This window comes from Mesoplodon mirus, assembly GCF_964341445.2.
Source record: "Mesoplodon mirus genome assembly, chromosome: 3".
NCBI lineage: Eukaryota > Metazoa > Chordata > Mammalia > Artiodactyla > Ziphiidae > Mesoplodon > Mesoplodon mirus.
This window is the reverse complement of record NC_138978.1, coordinates 156,135,433-156,156,265: the sequence shown is the minus strand read 5'-3', so window position 1 is coordinate 156,156,265 and position 20,833 is coordinate 156,135,433. Positions and strand designations below refer to the sequence as shown.

General features: G+C 35.3%; 1 protein-coding gene across 2 annotated transcripts in view; it reads left to right on the top strand.

The window, feature by feature from the left end:
* The window catches only part of PLA2G4A (phospholipase A2 group IVA), a 160,069-nt gene that overhangs the window by 115,557 nt on the left and 23,679 nt on the right, over nt 1-20,833 (top strand). The window contains exons 11-14 of one of the 2 annotated variants that reach the window (XM_082613762.1): nt 5,499-5,636; nt 5,723-5,815; nt 8,652-8,723; nt 13,614-13,856. In XM_082613762.1, the coding sequence (XP_082469888.1) occupies nt 5,499-5,636; nt 5,723-5,815; nt 8,652-8,723; nt 13,614-13,856 (546 nt within the window). The remainder of the gene's footprint in view (nt 1-5,498; nt 5,637-5,722; nt 5,816-8,651; nt 8,724-13,613; nt 13,857-20,833) is intronic. The other variant, XM_082613763.1, reaches the window with a different exon arrangement.

Genomic DNA, 20,833 nt, shown 5'->3' with positions numbered 1-20,833 from the left:
TCATTTTGTTAAATCTCAGATGTAAACATTTATTTCTTCTGTAGCTCTGTTTCTTGTTGGGTGCTCTAAAAGTATGTGACTTCCTACTTCTCCAGGCCACTGCCAGTCCTAGTCTGCAGTGTGATAGAATTTCTGACTGTGGCTAGTAGGGTTCATTGTATTTTTAGGAAAAGTATCTCAGTGACATCAGTCACACCATGAGCTTAAAAAATCATTGTGAATGGCATGTAATTACCAGATTTATATCTAGAATTCTTTTGCAGTTTTACCAAGTCTCACTTTTTCTTCAACTGACTACTGTCAAGCAAGAATTTTGAATAGTTTATAAAAGCAGTGCACCTGGAATTCATTCATTCAACAAGTGTTTATCAATTATCTTGACTAAAATGTTTCTCATGCTTATGGTTCAGAAAGCACTTATCATATTTATTGTCTTATTCAATATTTACTACAACCCAGGGAGAGAAGGAGGTATTCTTAGCTCTGCTTCACAGGAAAAAAAAAAAATAAAACCTCAGAAAGATTCAGTGATTTGCACATTGCCACATAGAAAGTAAGTAGCAGAGCTGAGAATTGGTCTTGAAATACTTTGTTCTTTTTATAAAAATATTGGCTTCTCTGATTACTGATGATGTAGAATGTAGTATGCCAGGTGCTGAGCATGAACTCCCCTCCCCTCCACAGTATATTGCCCTTTTTCTATAAGACCTGATAGTATGTTTGAGAAATTTACAATAGTTATTAAAGAGGTTAAAGCACAAGAGAGAACAGAATGTTACTCTGCACTGTTTCCTTGACCAAGTTGTGTGACACCTTTTAGCCTCCGTTTTCTCATCTGTTAAATGAGAATGAGACTCTCCTTATAGTTTTGTTTTTTTTTCGGTATGTGGGCCTCTCACTGTTGTGGCCTCTCCCGTTGCGGAGCACAGGCTCCGGACGCACAGCCTCAAAGGCCATGGCTCACGGGCCCAGCCGCTCCGCAGCATGTGGGATCTTCCCGGACCGGGGCACGAACCCATGTCCCCTGCATCGGCAGGCGGACCCTCAACCACTGTGCCACCAGGGAAGCCCAGGTTTCAGTATATCTTAACAATGTGGAGTGTTCTATGAAAGCTGTATGAGAAGAGTCAAAGGTCTGAAGATGAATAGAATTTGTATATGAAAGGCAAATTTAATTCTTGGATGGGGGGTTCAGGCATGCAGTAAGAGTGTCGGATAACCATGGCATACTCAGCAGCAATGAGGAAGCACACTTTGTGATGGAGTTCATAGGGAGAGTTAAGATCCTATCATACATGAAAAGTAAGGGCCATGATAAATTGTTTTCTTGTTGGTGGTGGTTTTGTTTTGTTTTATTTTTGCTTTCCGATAGCTATTGTCTTATGAGGTCTTGGAATGCTTGGAAATTGGTTGGTAAATACCACTAGCATGCCAGTCAAATTTGTGCATAGCCAAATGAGGCTTCTTTTACCCCAGAAGCATTGATTTAGTTAAACAAGCATTAAACTAATTTGGAAGCCTTGTCTTACTTCTAAGCTGAAATACCTTGGATGGGTCAATATCTCTGATTCTTATTTTCCTCATTATTAAAAAGAAGGATATTAATAAACATCAGTTTTATCTTACAGAGCTATTAAGCCAATTACATGAGATAGGGATAATACTGAATATGATAAAGGGACATAAAAATATAATAGTTTTATTGTTACTGTTACGATTGTTAACGGCATTTTCACAGTTGTCTCTTCTATTCTGAAGTTTTAGTCAGCAGCCATTCTCAAGAGAAAATCTGACTACAATAATTAAAGAATAAATAATATTTCTAGCGAGTGCATATTTTGGATTCATCTAGAGTGAGAAACGGCTGTTTTCTGTGCAGTTACTAGTCTTTCAACTTGGATATGTCTGATTTGGGCCAACTGCCTAATTTCAATATTGTTACTGACATGAGAGAAGCCCCATTAACCTTCATTGTTAAGTTTCTATGATGAGGAGGTTCAAGCTGTTTCTTCCAACAGAGTTGAACAAAACCATCAAACGTTAGTTATGTTGATCTTGTAGCCAGATAAGACATTCAAAGGGGCATGTTATGAGTGTTTGAGTAGCTTGAGTTATTGGGGAAAAAAAAAAAGGAAACATGTCTATACTTTATGCCTTTAAATTTGCTTAGATTAAAATGGACATTCAAGAAAAAAAAGATAAGATGTTATTTGAATTATATTAAAAAAAATCAAAGATCCAAATTACCTTACGGAAGTTTTATCAACTTTACTTCAACAATACCAGAGAATGTTTTTCTTCTCTCTTAGAAAAGTTTTAAACACTTTCCCCTTTTGAAGACTTTAAACACATAAATATTAGTTGTTTAAATGGTTACATATTTTTGTATGTTGGTTCCTCCACTTCACTACATTTCTAGTAGGATTTCAAACTTTCATTTTCAAGTTTCCATTGGTCAGTGAATTGCATTTACTGAGCACAATTTATAGACTTAACATCATGTTAAGTTCTTTAACAGATGTTATAGAAGTAAAAATATAGTACTTCCTCAAGAAGTCTATAGTCCCATTAATGAGACAAAAATAGAACATGAAAAAATTGTAAGCCATATACATAGAATACTACTATCTGTTAGAGTATATAGAACTGACATAAATTGTAAGATATTAGAGATTTAGTATAGTCATAAGAAAGACTTCATGAGGGTGATGGAACTCAGATTTAAGTTGACCTTGGAAAGATCTATCAATTGGGGGTGAAAAGTCAACTTTGTGTGAACAGTATAAGAAAATGTTCAGAAGGGAAGCCAAAGGTACATTTTGGGGAGCAGTAAAGAGACATTAGCCTTGGTCTCATGCGTGAACTGGTGAAGAGTAGTGGTATATTTGGGAGAACCATTAGTGCCAAGTTATAGAAAGCTTTGAATTCCAGACAGAAATGTTTTTATTCAGTTATGATAATGGGAAATACTTAATGATTTTTGGTAGGGCAATAAAATTATTTAAATAGTGTTTTTGAAAAAAAGTGTTTCAGTGATTCATATGGGTAGGTTGGTAAGAAAGAAACTGGAAGCAGTGATATTACTGTGTTTCTTTAAATAAGGTCCTGGAACTAGGGAGAAACTGATAAGGAAAAAGAGGAGAAGATGAATGTGCAAAGCTTAAAGGTTACCAGTGAAATGTGTGATGGATGGATTTGATGTGAGTGGATTTAAGAGTGATTTCAGTTAAGAAAAATTTTTTTCTGGGCGGTGATAGCATGATTTACAGAAACAAGTAAGCTTGTCTGGGAAGCAAGGTGATAAGCTCCTTTCCAGGTAAGTGTAGCAGGATGTGATGACAGCATACTCAAGCGTAAGTGCACAACAGGAAGATGGAAATGAGTAGATGGAGGCTCAGGAGAGAGGGTCAAGTTTGAAATGTAGGAATCAGCAGCAGAGAAATAGTAGTCAAAGTACTGTAGTGAGTTCTTCAGTGAGGATTAGAGAGCAAATCTACCTCTTGAGAATGTCTCTCATTACTGTGTACACAAACCACAACATTAATTAAGAAGAGATTGCTAGAGAAGTAGGGACCAGGAGGTCTTTACACTTTAGTACCCTGGAGAGGGGTGTGAAATTCAGAGATAAGAAATTACTCACAGCGATATAGAAATTTTCCTAATGGCCTCTGATTCATTGCTAGTCATGTCTCACTAACTCCATGTAAGTCATTATAAAACACACCACTTGGTCATGAAGGGTATATGCACCATTTGGCTTTGATGTGAAATGAGTTATAATGTGTTCTCATCACAATTGTGATTTTATAACTTGTTCACAAAAGTAGGATGTTCTAACCTATACTATTGAGTAAATAACAAATATATACATATCCACAATTCCTTTTCCAAAACTTTGAGGACAGATGTTTTAAAATTCAGAATATTTTAGATTTTGAAGTTAAAAAATATGCTATATATTACATAATACCCCCATTGAGGTCTTATAATCAAATAGAGTGATTTCTCCAATGGAATGTATTGATATTCACATCCCATGGGATATCTAAAGATTAAGCCTCACATCTTTTCAAGACTGGTTTTTCTGCTAAATGAGTTCAGGTCAGGTTTTACTACCAAACGAATAGCAAAAAAATCATGTGGATTTTGGATTGTTGGATAAAGGGTTATAGACATGCAATAATTTTAGAAAGGGAAAAACTGAAAAAAAAATAAAGGCAGACAGAGAGTTTGGAGTTAGGCAGGGGTGCATGGTAGTGGGACTCCATAGAAGATGGTCAACAAAGACTTTGAACTAAAGTTAAGAAGGAGCAAGCCTTATGGTTACAGAAGGGAATAGCAAGCATAAGGGCTGTGAGACAGGAGTGAGCTTGGTCTCTTGGAGGAACATTAAGAAGGTGTGTGGCTGAAGTGGAATAAGTAAGACAAAATGTGATAGGAGATTGGTTAAGATATGTAGTCAGACAAGGAGCATGAGCCAGACCATCATGAGGACTTCTCGGCCATGTTTTTATTTTCAGTGTAATGGGAAGCCATTGGAAAGCTTTCAGCTGGCACTGGTGTGGTGTGATTTATATTTTTAAAAATCCATCTGGCTACAGGATATCAACAAGGTAGTAGGGGAATAGAGAAAGTTTTAAGAGGCTATTGTGGAGATCCAGGAGAGAGTTTGGCAGCTTGTACCGGTATGGTCATGGTGAACAAATGGATAAGTAGCCCGTTTCTAACCACATCTGATGATAGAGCCTACAGAACTTGATTTTTTGTATTTGAGGTATAAAAGAAAGAGGACCATGAAGAATTCTAAAGTATGGATAGTGGTATGAATATATGAAAAGTAGTACCATTTACCAAACAGGGGAAGACAGAGAATGGCAAGGAAATAGGAGTCAAAAACCAGGAATTCTTTTTGGATAGATTAAGATTCAGATAATTATTAGGCATAGTTATAGCCACAGGAATACATGAAATATAATAGTGGCTACTATTTATTGAGTGATTAGAATGTGCTTTGTCCTCTTCTAAGTTCTTTAAGTTTCTTAGCTCGTTAGATCTTCACAACAATTCTACAAACTATCAACTGATTTTATTCACATTTTACAGATTAAGGAACTAAAACACAGAGAATACAAGCAATCTACCCAAAATTTCACAGATTTTTAAACATCTGAGCCAGCAGTTTTAAAACTGAGTCTAAAGTTTTCCCTTTTATAGAATTAAGATGGACTTTATAAAAGATGTCTGAGTTTTTAAATGTGAAAAGGTATTCAATTTGTACAAATTAAGGGATCCTTTGTGTTCTCATTTTATTCATCGGTAAGCTTTCCCCTCCCAACTTCTCCTATACAATGCCATATGCATAATAGGCATTTGGCTAATTTTTAAAAAATATTTCAAATAAATGAATGAGAATAATCATGACAATGTTGAAGTAATCTTTGTGCACATCTCTGTAGTATTTCCCTATTAATGGATTGCATTTTTTAAAATGATTTCAGATTGGGTTGAATTTAGTCCATATGAGATTGGCATGGCTAAATATGGTACTTTTATGGCTCCTGATTTATTTGGAAGTAAATTTTTTATGGGAACAGTTGTAAAGAAATATGAAGAAAACCCCTTGCATTTCTTAATGGGTAAGTGATAAAAATCTACCATGAGTTTGTTTGACTGTTTTAAATCCTGGTGCATTCTAAGTTATTCTGTTTTTGCTTTATTTTAGGTGTCTGGGGGAGTGCCTTTTCTATATTGTTCAACAGAGTCTTGGGAGTTTCTGGCTCACAAAGTAAAGGTTCCACAATGGAAGAAGAACTAGGTATTGTAAAAACATGCTTACATTGATAATAATTACACTATATTGGTAAATTTCATTAACACATATGTTGAGAGAAAATTAAATCATCATAAAGATTGTAATTGTTCTAAAGTAGGCTAGGCTAAGCTGTGGTGTTCAGTAGATTAGATGTATTCAATGCATGTGCATCTTACAAAATTTTCAATTTACAGTGGGTTTATTGGGACATAAACCCATTGTAATTTGAGGAAGATCTGTACTCCTTTTATCAATAAGGGTAGCTTTTTGAAGATTAGATTCAACAACAATTTAACGCAGTATAACACTTAAATTCATGCTTGTCAGTTCATTTACCTCTTAAATACTTCTCACAGCTTATTCATACCAAAAAGCATGGAAAAAATGTTTCAAATCACATCTAATAAATTATCACCAATGATTTTCTTTAAATCTAACTCACTAGCCCACAATAAATTAAAAATAATATTTACAAAACTTGAAAAAGTAGACGAACTCAATTGAGGACCAGCAGTATTCATTTGTTATAATATTTATACCATAGAAACATATGTTCCCTTTAATAAATAAATTTGATTTAAAGTAAACGAAACAAAACATGCATTCAGTATCTCCTAGATGTCTTGCCATCTGTAGCTCAATCAACACTAAATTTGTTATGGCTATTTTGACTGGCAGTGGGATGGAGCAGGGAGATGCTAAATTTGAATTTGGGGCCAGCCTAGCTGAGGCTGGGGAGAAGGGTCCTGTAGATTATCAGCACACTACCTACCTACTACCTCTTCTCTGTGTGTGAAGTATCACACATTTATTTGAGGAGTTAACAGAACAGCATAAATGACTTTCTCAACAATCAATTTATCTGAAGAATACTTGCATGTAAAAAAACTTACCGTAGGATTTTTCTGACAAGCCATCCTTAGTTATTGCAGACAGACAGTTTATTTAATTAAGCTTTATATACAAAACAAAAATACAATTGTACTTTAATTAATGCACTACAAATTGGCTTATAAGTAGTATGATCACTCTTCCTGTGAGAATTGACTTTAGATATATGATATTTATATTAAGTGCAGTAACTTGCTATAGTCCTTAATATTTGGGGGTAGTTCGTAGTAAATAATGGAGAAGTGATCTTATGATTGCAATAGAGCCAAAGATTTTAATATAAAAATAAAAACAACCAAAAAGGCACTTTGTCCTTGAACTTGCTCCTGTCCTCTGAGCATCACTCAGTGAATAAGCAGCCAAGGTTGGTGGAACTTTTGAGTGTTCTCTGACCTTAACTACAGAGCCACATGCTCTTAAGTGTAACTGAAAGGCAAAGTGCATAATGCTGAAAAGCTCTGACTTGATTTATTTTAATGAACATTACATGCCAGATGAATAACCTGTTCTCACCTCTAACTGTGGGAATAACTAACTCTTCTCTAAGATATGAAGAGTTCAGAAAAAAAGAAGAGAAAAAGAACAGAAGTATTACCTCTTATGAGGCTTGCTTCTCTGTGTTCTTCTGTGTTAAATAATCCAGATAAATCCAGGGTTTGCTGCTTTTTCCTTCTAAGGCAGGAAGAGAATAGGACTGAAATAACACATCTGAAGGTGGATGAGACAATGGCTGACGGCCAAGGAAAAGGAGAATGTTTATACTCAATAGTCTTGAATATTCTTTGTTGTGAGACATCCCCTTTGAGACCAGTGGTTTCGCAGCTTATTTACTTTCTCTGTGTGTCAGACTTAAGGGGAATATTGTGTCCTTGAGAACCACCGGCTAGCAGGATGCGTGTTACCTCAGATTAGGTTAGGGTTTCCAGAAATGAGACCAGAGTGATGACTGAGGGGAATCTGAGGACTCCTGGTAACCCTTTTATCCACTGGCCGACTAAAGTCTACCTCTTAAAGTGGTGTTCAAAGGTGGTTTTTGTTTTGTTTTTCTCTCTTTCAAAGACACACTTTAAGGTAAATTGGAGCATAATATGGGGAAACCAAATGTTATACCTATATTTCTCTCAGTTTAAAAGCCCAAATGGCTCTCTATTACTGAAAGTTATAAATTTGAAGTCAGTTTTTTAGGATTAAAAAAAAAATTCTATTGACTAACAGAAGGAAAAAAAATCACTCTACAGATAAGGATTTCATGTACATGTCCAAAAAAAGTTTGATTTTTCTACAAATGTTGATTATAAAATGGTTTGTGTGCTCCATAATTTGGGTACTTTTTACTTGAAAAAAGACAAGTTATGCTAGATTTTATTCTTGTTTCTGTTTTATGGATTTATGGTTTCTATTTTAATTTTTATAACTGCTCTCTTAATAAGTTCGGAGGAAGCAAAAACTGATACCAAAACAGACATTTCAATAGACAATATTCAGTATTATTAAAATCAAAAGTTATCTTATATTAGTAGTTTCATTCATTTTGATGAAACAATTTTGTGTCCCCCTTATAAATTTTGGCTTTACCCTGTACTGACCTTCATAAACATCATTTCAACATATTTAATTGAAGAAAAATTTTTTTGATATAATAAGAATTATATAATCAAGTTATTCTTTCTGTCAGAATTAAGATAAACAAATAAAAATTCTCCCCTTTAAAATCATGTATGAATAATTCTAAACTAATTTTTCATACCCTGGGAAATTTTGCTTTCAAATGAGAAATTTGAAAATCCTAGTAAAGCTAAGACATTTAGATTTACTAAGTTGATCTAGATTTATACCAGTAAATCTAATAGACCTCACTGTGGTTTTGCTACGATTACTTCCTTACAGTAAATTTCATCGTGAGTCTTGACACCTGAGATTCTTCAATTGTTTTGTTTTCTTTCTGCAGAAAATATTACAGCAAAGCATATTGTGAGTAATGATAGCTCGGATAGTGATGATGAATCACAAGAACCCAAAGGTAAGAGAGCTGGAACCTCCTCTGGCAGAAGTGGAAAGGACATGAATGTTTTGTCTGATTTTCTCACTCAAGATGCTAATGGTAGTCTCTGCTTAAGGCATTGAGTGATAGAATGGTAGCTTTCAATTCAGAGCAAGAATTAATGCCATATACGTAATAAAATATGCAACACAAAAGTTGCATATTTTAAAATATGCAATAACTAAAAGTTATTTCATTTCTTTTAAATACCTCAAAAATATTATCAGTTGAACAGAGAACAAACTGAGATGGTAGAAATACCAAATTCTGTGTTAAGTCTGATTAGAGCACCAGGCTTCTCAACATGGAAATTGTGATTTGGGAACATTTTTACATGGCTTTAATAACTAAAATTTAATCTTTAAAAATCTTATTATTAAGTAACCTGTAGAAAACGATGTTCTCCCTCCATTCCTGAGCCTTATCCCATTGCCAATATTCTGTCTCTCAGGAAGGGATCAGTGATGAAGTGGAGTAGAATTATTGAGAAATTTTTGTTTTGTATATTACTTTGTAGTACAAGTGAGTACTTCTACACCTTAACAAGGCAGTTTTTAGCTTTGTGTGGATCACGATAGTCAATGGGGAGTCGGGGAAGAGATAAGTCAAGGATCACGGATATTTGTTGCAATTGTTATGTGGTAAAATGGAATGATTTTACATTTTGACACAGCCATTGGTACAAATATTCCCAATAGCTCAAAAGCCAAAACAAATAAACAAAAAACAAAGAGAAGATTTTATAACAACTGGGTGAACATGTCCTGTTATAGTTTGAATATAATCATCTAGATTTTAAAAGATATTAAATGCTTTCTTGTCCCAAACCTAAAGAACTCCACCAGCCAAGGTATAGATATTGGAAGAGCCTGTTTAATCTTTGCTGAATCAACACTAAAATTAAAGTTCTCTTTTCATAGCTGGGCTGTTATTTTTCAGTTGTTCTGGTCTTTTTTTTTTTTTTTTTTGAATTTCCTTTTAATGAAAGGAGATAGTACAAAGGGGATAGATAGCATATGCCTAGCATTTCTAGAATTAATTATATATTGATTTGGGGGCTATCAAGTAGATGTAATAATGGTTTATCAATTATTAAGTAAATTGCCAAAATGATCAGTACATTTGATCACCTCTGCAGTACTAGCTGGTTTTCTTAAGGCTGAGAGTTCAAGGACCCTCTGAATATGGCTGCTTTGGTTTTAGTACCAGCCTACATTGGAGAATGATATTTAGGATGTTTCTGAGGATTTCTTATTAGCTCTTAATATTCATTTTTTTTAAATGGCCTTTATTTATTAGAGTAGTTTTAGACTCACATCAAAATTGAGCAAAAAGTACAGAGTTCCCATATATTTCCTGCACCCACACACATAACCTTCACCACTTTCAGCATCTTATACCAGAGTGGTACATTTATTGCAATCAATGAACCTGTACTGACACATCATTATCACCCAAAGTCCAAGCTTTAGGATTCACTCTTGGTGTTGTATATTCTACAGGTTTTCACAAATGTATAATGACATGTATCTACCTTTATAGTATCATACAGAGTACTTTCACTGCCCTAAAATCTTCTGTGCTCTATTTATCCCTCTGCTTCCCTCCCCCAGCCCCTGGCAACCACTGATTTTCTTACTGTCACCATCATTTTGCCTTTCTAGAATGTTATATAGTTGGAATCATACAGTGTGTAGCCTTTTCAGATTGGCTTCTTTCACTTAGTAATATGCATTTAAGTTTCCTCCATGTCTTTTTATGGCTTGATAGCTCATTTCTTTTTAGCACTGAATAATATTTCATTGTCTGGATATACCATAGTTTATCTGGTTACCTACTGAAGAATATCTTGGTGGCTTTCAAATTTTGGCAGTTATGAATAATGCTGCTATAAACATCCATGTTCAGATTTTTGTCTGGATATGTTTTCAACTCCTTTGCCTAAAAATCAAGAAGCATGATTTCTGTATCATGTGATAATAAAGTTTTGTAAGAAGCTTCCAAACTGTCTTGCAAAGTAATTGTTCCATTTTGTGTTTCCACCAGCAATGTATGAGAGTTCCTGTTGCTCCACATCCTCACCAGCATTCGGTGCTGTCAGTGTTTTGGATTTTGACATTTCTAATAGGTGTGTAGTGTCATCTTGGTGTTTTAATCTGCATTTCCTTGATGACATATGACATGGAACATCTTTTCATATACTTACTTGCCATCTATATGTCTTCTTTGGTGAGGTGTCTACTAAGGTCTTTTGTCCTTTTTTTTTTTTTTTTTTTTTTTTTTTTTTTGCGGTACGCGGGCCTCTCACTGTTGTGGCCTCTCCCGTTGAGGAGCACAGGCTCCGGATGTGCAGGCTCAGCGGCCACGGCTCACAGGCCCAGCCGCTCCGTGGCATGTGGGATCTTCCCAGACCGGGGCACGAACCCGCGTCCCCTGCATCGGCAGGCGGACTCTCAACCACTGCGCCACCAGGGAAGCCCCTTTTGCCCATTTTAAAATTGAGATGTTTGTTTTCTTATTGATGAGGTTTTAAAGTTCTTTGTATATTTTGGGTAACAGTCCATTATCAGATGTGTCTCTTTTTTTTTAATTTTGGGGAGGATGAGCAGTTAACAGTTTTGTTAAACAATGTTTTACTTTGAGTATAATTCCTTTTTTATTGTCTTTTTTTTTTAATTGAAGGGTTAATCAATTCTCTTTCTTCTTTGGCCACCCCGCACAGCTTGTGGGATCTCAGTTCCTTGACCAGGGGTTGAACACGGGCCACGGCAGTGAAAGCCCGGAATCCTAACTACTAGGCCACCAGGGATCTCCCCAGATGTGTCTTTTGCAAATATTTCCTCCCAGTCTATGGCTTGTTTTCTCCTTCTCTTGATGCCCCTTCATTTTTAGTCATGTGATTTTGAACAAGGTCTTTAGGCATTTTCAACTTTAGTTTTTTCAAATCTGCACTGGCATCATTTTACCTGCTCTCACAGAATTGCTGTAATCATCAAATTAGCAAGTGCATACAAAGGGTTTTAAGTTGTAAAGGACTAATAAATAGAAATTTACTATTAGAATTTTAGCTAATAAGCAATAGATATGATTTATCTGTTTACTTTTGGGTTCGTCTCACAAATGATGTCATTTCCAAATACATCATAAGGAAAGCAGATCCACTGCTGGTATAGAAGCGGGATAAATTTAATAATAATAATAATAACAACAACAGTGATGATGAAGAAGAAGAAGAAAAAGAGGAGGGAGCTCCAAACCTTTGGAAAATAATTGAGTGTCTTATTCATATCCTGTGTAACTAAAATATAAATCATTCCTTTTAAAGCCTGATTCATTCTATTGATAGATTTTCTTTGTTATACTTGGCATTAGAAAAATGTGGGAGTAGAAAAGACTGTATATTTGTTTTTTCATGACTAGGCAATCATCTGGATTGTTTATTGAGACAAAGATCCCTCCATTTACTGAGCTCAGTTAAGCTAATCTTTTGAATATAAAAATCAATATTTATTTTGATCTTATGTATGTTTAGTTACCATTTATTGAAAATTATGAAGTTTGAACATAGATTCTTTTTTTCTTCTCTCAACACACACACACACATACACATATAGATTTATATATGCATATATATTTATATCCAGGGTTCCCAGAAATCTGAACAGAAGGGATTTAGGTAGGGGAGATTGTACTCTACCATACAGCGTTCTTAGATTTGAGTTATGAATGAATAATATTGATGATGAGGATTATGACTCTGCTGCTATTACAACTATTTCTACTACCAACTAGTGTTTGTTGAGAATTTAACGTGGGCTTAAATTTTTCTAAGAAATTTACATGAATGCATTAACTTAGTTTATCCTCACAACAACCCTATGAGGTTTACTGATGAGGAAATGAAGACTGAGAAGGGTCAACTAACTAGTAAACAATGGAGAGAGGATTGGAACCAGGGTAGTCTGGTTCTGGAGCCACTGCTCTAAATAACTACACAATATGGCTTCCCAGTAGTAGTGATGAGTGCATAGATTTTAAGGAAAAATCATTGAAAATGGCTTCTTTTGGAAGATTCCTGAATTTTAACACATTTTAAAACATATGTTTAATTTACAGACTTTTAAACCCCAAACTTTATAAGCAAGAATGAAATGACCGTTCAGAGGGCAAATATATGTTGAATCCTTCAGTTGTCCGCTCTCAGTCTGCATGATTTCTGGATGTTTATTAAACAGGACAGGGAAGGAAACTTGGGAAAGGAAGGGGATTAGCTACTGTGGATATTCCCTCTGTGTGTGTGTGTGTGTGTGTGTGTGTAGCCAGGGAAAAGAAAGAAAAGAATTGGGGAAAGGGAAAAACAGAAGTTTCTCTGGAAATTAAAGAATAGGCCAAGCAACACTGCCAAGAATACAACCTTTAGACTGACTACTGGTAAACAGTACAGGAAGAATAAGTTAAGAACAAAAATGATTAACGGAAATATTTACTATAATTTACACAAATGTTTGTTGAATCAAAAGCTGTAGAGCTTCATCATTAATGTTAACATTCCATTGCCCAAAGATCTTTTTCATTATTATGGATTTTTGGAATCTGTATAATGATCTTTTCTTTTTTTTTTTTTTTTTTAGACTTTATTTATTATTTTGTTTGCTGTACGCGGGCCTCTCACTGCTGTGGCCTCTCCCATTGCAGAGCACAGGCTTCAGACGCGCAGGCTCAGCGGCTATGGCTCACGGGCCCAGCCGCTCCGTGGCATGTGGGATCTTCCCGGACCAGGGCACGAGCCTGTGTCCCCTGCATCGGCAGGCGGACTCTCAACCACTGCGCCACCAGGGAAGCCCCTAATGATCTTTTCTTTTTCCTTAGGCACTGAAAATGAAGAAGCAGAAAGGGAATATCAAAATGATAATCAAGCAAGTTGGGTCCAACGTATGATAATGGCCTTGGTGAGTGACTCAGCTTTGTTTAATACCAGAGAAGGACGAGCTGGGAAGGTGCACAACTTCATGCTGGGCTTGAATCTCAATACATCCTATCCGATGTCTCCTTTGAGAGACTTTACCACCCAGGAGTCCTTGGAGGAAGATGAATTGGATGCAGCTGTAGCAGGTAAGTACACAAAATGTAATCCATGGAAGCTAATTCAGGAGATCTTTCTTCCTTCTCTGGGGAGGAGCATTTTAATTATTAATAGTAATTAATTTACAATCAAATTTTAAAACATGCATTTAATGTATGAAGGGCTCTGAGTTGTTTTTTTGGAAGAAAAAATACATTGGGCAGGAAGTTGCATTGTCATGTCAGCATAAACAGTTTTCATTGAAATACTGAGGGGGACTTTGCTCCTCTCTATATTGGTCAAGGTTCACTCACAACAAACAGGAAACCCTCTCCCTTGTTTAAGCAAAAGAGGTTTAAAGTAGGTGCTTACAAAATTGTTCCAGGGCTTGGAGGAGCAAGCTCCAGGCTGAGCATCTAGGAATGACTCCAAAAACACTTCAGGATCACCACAACAAACGCCCCCGACAACGGTGCTTGGCAGCAGAAATAGCAGAATCGTAGCCTCTGTCTCATTTCCCCCTTCAAATCTCACGTGGGTGTTTCTCCTTGGCAGAGGATAGGTCTCAGGAGATCCAGAGCTGGGAGGGAATCTGGTACACGTGGTCCTCAGCCTATCTCTCCAGTGCAGAGCAGTAATGTGTGCCCCCTAGGGGTGTGAGTGGAGTTGAGTTCACCCATCTACAGTGTCCCTCAGGCTACTGAATCTGTCCTTCCAGTTCGCTGAAATGTTAGGTAACTTTCTTAAGACCACTTAAGAACTTCATAAGAACCCACTCACTTTCAGGTTTGTCATTTAACCAAACTCCAAAGAATACTTGCCTTGATTCTTCAGTTCCATGCATGTTCCAAATTAAAAGGTAAATTTGTCTTGGTGACTAATCACTACATACTTATCTTTCTTATAATACTCCTGGCATCTTAAATTTTTTCTACTTCTTCATACCATCTTTTTCCCCTTAACTGCCCAAATGTCATTTCTCAATCATTTCTGCCTAAGAACATTGACAGGAGGCTATGAGAATGTAAATGGAAAATTTTCCAAAAAACTTTCTACTACTGTTTAAGGATTCTACTTATAAAAATTAGACATGGCTTTAGATCTTATTATTGTTTAGGTAATGCTGTTTCTGTTTGTTGCTTGAGCTTAAGGGAAATTGCAGAAGCAAGTTACCCCTGTTTTTTAAACAAGAGGAGTAGAAACTCACTATATTTTGCATTATGTTTGTGGAATCAAAGTCTAGGACATGATTATATACCTGCAATGCAAACCCTTTCATATGAACTATAATAAAATTCTATTTGTGATAAAGTCAGTGTCTCTTTTTAAATTCATCCAAAATAAAAACACTTGACCATACAATCAATGATGTTATTTTTTTGTGTGTTACTTATGATTTAACTTATTGCTATTACAATACCAATTAAATGTATCTTCTTTAGAAACAGGCTTTATGGGTGAATTATGATGGGCTTAAACAAACAAACAAAAAACTCAGCCTCGTGGAGCATTTTGGACTAGAAAGAATCATTAGTTATTTTACTCCATAGAAAAGGAAGATCAAAGAAGATAGCATAATGTTTACCTAGAATTCCTCAACTGAGCTAGAATTAGGACACTTGAATAGGCTTCTTGACATTGCTCAGAAGCCTTTCCCTTCTGCTCACTCTCTTCCTCATAGCCCTTGGTTTTATTAGTCATCGTCTTGCTGATGTAAAAATGGAAGTTTCCTTATGTGTACTTATTACATCTGTTCTATGTTATTACTTTGATCATAATACCAAGCATAGCTCCTTCTGTGGTTTGCACAGCACAAGTTCTGCACTAGACATTTTAACAGCTTCCTGGTGGTTTTGCAATAGCTTATGTAGATTTGGAGGTGTTAGCATTGCTTGGAAAAATACAGTGCTCAGCTAAATTTGAATTTCAATTTATATATATATATATATATATATATATATATATATAGAGAGAGAGAGAGAGAGAGAGAGAGAGAGAGAGAGAGAAAGAGGGAATATAAGTATGCCCCTTATAACATCATTTGGGACATCCTTGTATAAAAATTGTTTGCTATTTATCTGAAATTTAAATTTAACTGGACATCCTACATTTTTATTAGATATATTTGGTACCCTTAGGAAGTCTGCCTCTTTCAATATTCTCACCATATGTCAGATTGTTCTTCATTTTCATCTTTCTTCTCTCCTTTGTTCGTTCTTGCATTGCCACAGTATTTACAGAGCTCCTTCAATGTGTGTGGCACTAGGGATCCAGTTGTCAACAAGACATGCAGTCTTTGCCCTCATGAAGATTAAAATCATTTCATGATCCTTCCTTGAAAATTTGATTCTTGGAGGGACTTATATACTTTATTTAACAATGATAGAAAGGTACAGTAAAACTAAAAGCCAGCAACCCTGATCCTGATGGAACGCTGATCCTGATGCAGTTGTAGGTCCGCGAGGATGCAAGATCTTCATTTGCCCTCTCTCTAGTGCTTGGAAGATAATAGCTGTGCATCACCTTATCTGACTTCTTTATTCGGTGCCTTTTGAAAAAAGAGTCAGGAACAGTTTTCATAAAATGACATGAAGAGATAGAAAATATTAATCATCCTAAAATATGATATTACACAGGTTGAATATTTCTTTTGTTGAGATATTTTGAAATGTTCTAACCTAAAATTGTTTTAGATTAATGAGCTCCATAAGGAACTTTAAATATTATTTCTCAGTGTGTATCTCATTAAATTATACTTCAGTCACTTTATATTTATCTGATTGAAAAAATGTATACAGCATGTTGACTTTAGTCAGAAATCCAGTTCGGTGAGTGACAAGTTCATTCAGGTTTGTTGCTTATGAACCAACATTGCTAAAAATTTTAGACTGAATATACTGAATTGATTAGTGCTTTTCAGACAAAGCCCTTACCAAAATAGACTCTGTTTATCTCCCTCTGGTTATTTCCAAATTTTAGAATAAAACTATATGTTTGAAATGAAAAGTTAAAAGGTTTTTCATAAAATATTATCAACGTTGTTCATAAAATCATCATTGAAACTTTTATTTATAATACAGTTAAAATACCACAATTCAAACATTAATTAAGATTATTTATCTTTTATTTTTAGAGAATTTTTTAATCTTATCTAGATATTATGTTGGGAAAAATCTTACATTTAGTTTACTATTTTGTTTATATGGATTTTGTTTATACAGATTAAAATTTGAGCGTTTTAGAATAATCTCTCAACCTAAAATGAGAAAAAGTGTATTACTTTTGTGCCTATTGCTTCACCTTGCAGACCATCTTTTGAAAACAAGAGAAATAAGATGAAAAAATTCCCCTTATTTGTTTGCTTCAAAATAGTTGTATACCTGTGGAAACTAATTTTGGAGAAGCTGCTCATTAGTTACATGACTTCTTTCCTGTTTACTTTTGTGTTTATATTATTTACTGTGACATACACCATCTGGAATTAGAAATCAAGACATGAGTTCATTTAGGCCAGAGTTCAAAACACAAACATCCAAATATTTGTACATTATAAATTGAATCTGTGTGATGTATTTGTAAAATGACCATTGTAAAATTCCACATCTGAACTGTTAAGGAAATGGTTCATAATTATAAAACAGAGATTGTTTCCTTACCTATCAAAGAACCTGATTAACTCATTCACAGGTTGGAAAACCAAGTAAACTTTAATTTACAGGAGGATGTTCTTTCATAGGGGCATTCATCAAACTCTCTATGACGTTTTAGTAGATATTAATAAATCGGGTTCAAGTTCAAATAAATTTGGAAAAACTAACAACTCCATCCCCCTCTTCACAATGCCATGGGATACCCTAATGAGTTTGAGAAATCCTACTTAAAGGTGCCTCAAGTATAGTACTTTAAAAGCAGCTTCACTTGCATTTGAATCCCAACTGTGTCATTTATTAGCTGGACAGTCCTGAGCCATTACTTAGTGTAACCTTGGCTAACAACGATAGAAAAGTAGAATGAAACTAAAAACCAGCAACCTGATCCTGATGGACCCATAGGTTAGTGAGGAAGCAACAATCTTCATTGTTTACTCCAATGGTTGACTTATAAAATAGAAACAATTGTTACCTATCTTATAGAGTTACTGTCAGGATTAAGTAGCATCTCCACTAAAAAGTACTATTAGTCCAAGGCATAGTAAGGAATATAGGGAACATGCATTATCATTTGTTATTATTTTAAGTTGTTGAATCTTGTGTTTCTCAAACCTATTCGATCATGGAACTCTTAATTTGTATATAGAATATCTGTTAATATCTTGCAAAACTATTTTTTTTTACAACACAATTAAGAAACATTACTTCCTGTCAGTTTATATGGAAGGTTGGAACCATGGTGTTTAGCTACATGCCAGAGCTGGGTATTGGTCCACATGATGATTCTTCTCTCAAATGTAATCTTGGATTTAAAACAGGAGAAAGGAGACTATCAGCTTCATGATGAGAAGGGAGAACTCAAACAATAGGAAAGAAATAGTCTGTTTCTGGTTAATTTTTTAGTTAAAATTTAAAGCATCAGTTTATAAAACCAGAGAAAAATATTTGTGAATTATCATTGTACTTTATTATTTTAGGGAAAATCATGTTACTGTAAAAAAAATTCCCATTAATGTGTCTTTAACTTTTTATGCTTAATTGTGATAAAATACACATATCAATGTGGTTTTCATGATTGATAGATGCATGTGTAGATTGCCTCTATACATTGTAGTTATTGCTTTTTTTTTAGGATTTTTTTTTGATGGACCATTTTTTAAAAGTCTTTATTGAATTTGTTACAACACTGCTTCTGTTCTATGTTTTGGTTTTTTGGCTGTGAGGCATATGGTATCTTAGCTCCCCTACCAGGGATCGATCCTGCACCCACTGCATTGGAAGGCAAAGTCTTAACCACTGGACCACCAGGGAAATCCCCAGTTATTGTTTTTTAAATTACCCATTTCAAACCCTTTTAGTCTTATGGCTGTGCCACTTTCTGAAGTAACAGTGTGACACTGTGTGTAGGGTTTAGACTTCGTGGGCCTGGCTTGGAAACTTGACTCTCACAGTGTGAAACTGAACCTCTTAGGGCCTCATTTCCTTATCTTTAAAACGATACTAATAATACCTCCTTTGTTTTCTAAGGAGTTTTCTAAGGATGGTAAATCTTATATATGAAATTTCTAATAGATTATAGATACTCAAAGCTGCTTTTAGGAGAAATAAAAGTACCCAAATATAAATTCCTAGCTTATTAGTAAAATAGTTTAAAACTAATAGAACATAAAGATTCATAATTTTTCATCTTTTTAAAAATCTCACATATGTAATTTTTAAACAATAAAAATTTCAGAGGAATAGATGTTACAGTTGGGTTTGATAATATATATATAATGTATATATATATTTCAATTTTACAATTCTTAAGTTTCAGGTTCTGTGATAGATAGATATTTAGAATTCTGGCTGGTGGGAAAGTACATTGTCACTACATAGATACTTGATAAGAAAATAGAATTAACCTGAAGATAATTATTTAAAGAATGGTATCTCTGTTCTCTCCTTTTTGGCCTAGGCATTCACCCTGGACATAGCAAGACTTTTCTTTTCTTTTTTAACTTGACCTGCCTTTTCATTCAGTTACATGACCTTATTCTTTTTTTTTTTTTTTTTGCGGTATGCGGGCCTCTCACTGTTGTGGCCTCTCCCGTTGCGGAGCACAGGCTCCGGATGCGCAGGCCCAGCGGCCATGGCTCACGGGCCCAGCCGCTCCGCGGCACATGGGATCCTCCCAGACCGGGGCACGAACCCGTATCCCCTGCATTGGCAGGCGGACTCTCAACCACTGCGCCACCAGGGAGGCCCCTACATGACCTTATTCTTATCTAACACCCCCATCCACCACTGTTTCTTGGTTTTCTTTTTTAGCATATTTGTTTTTAATCTAAGACCATTTTTCACACCTTCCTACTTTCCTTCAGTACACATCACCTCAGATGTAAACTCTTTTCCACTTTACTTACAAACGTCGCTAGTAAATGTTTCTAACATTCATTTGTTATTCAGTATTTTAGAGATGAGAAATTTTTATAGATATGAGAGAAGAAAACAGTGACTGTTAACTGTAGAAACTTGTAAGGATATTAATCTTTTCTTAAGTAACTAAACCAAAGTCTAATTGAGAACTGTTTCAATTCACATTGAATAAGCGTCCTGGCTAATAGTCTCATTGGTGTTTTAGTTTCAGCTTCTAGTGATGATGAGGACTGTGGATTTTAATCAGACATTAAGAATTTAAAGATTTACTTTCCTCTTTGATGTCTTGCTCTTACAATGTAGTGATAAAATCGACTGTGAGAGAATTATAATCAGCATCATTCTTATTTAGAAATATATGGGGGGAATTAACATGTGATGGGTTTCTACCATGTACTGAACATTTTCCTGGGTAATAGGTATTAACTACATTTTATAGGTGATTTTATAAACACAGGTTTCTCTGATCCTCTAGTTTTTGTTGTTTCCTCTATGACAATGCTCACCAATGGAATTTAAAATCTTGCTCAGAGGTCATAATGCATGTCTAGCATGAGCACCTTCACTCTATCCTACTGTAATAAACCTCCCTCTTGAGCTTTGCGGCCCTTCTTTCTAACAGAACAAGTAGGAACAGGTGTGAGGACCAGGGGACAGAACAAAATAATTGCATGTCATTTCACTCAGCTCAAATCAGTTTAATTCTGATCACATCTCTTTCTCCTAGGAAGAGGATTAGGAGCACCACACATAAGTGTGGACAGCAACATGTTATCAATATTATTTGTTCATAAAACGAATGATTTCTAGTCCCTGCTTTCCTTCAGATCCCTTGCCATCTCATCATACTCTCCGCTTAAGTTGTAGCCACACTGTACTTCTTCAAACATACCACTCCTTACTCTGCCTCGGGGCCTTTGCTCTAGCTCTTCCCTCTCCCTGGAAAAAAATACCACCCC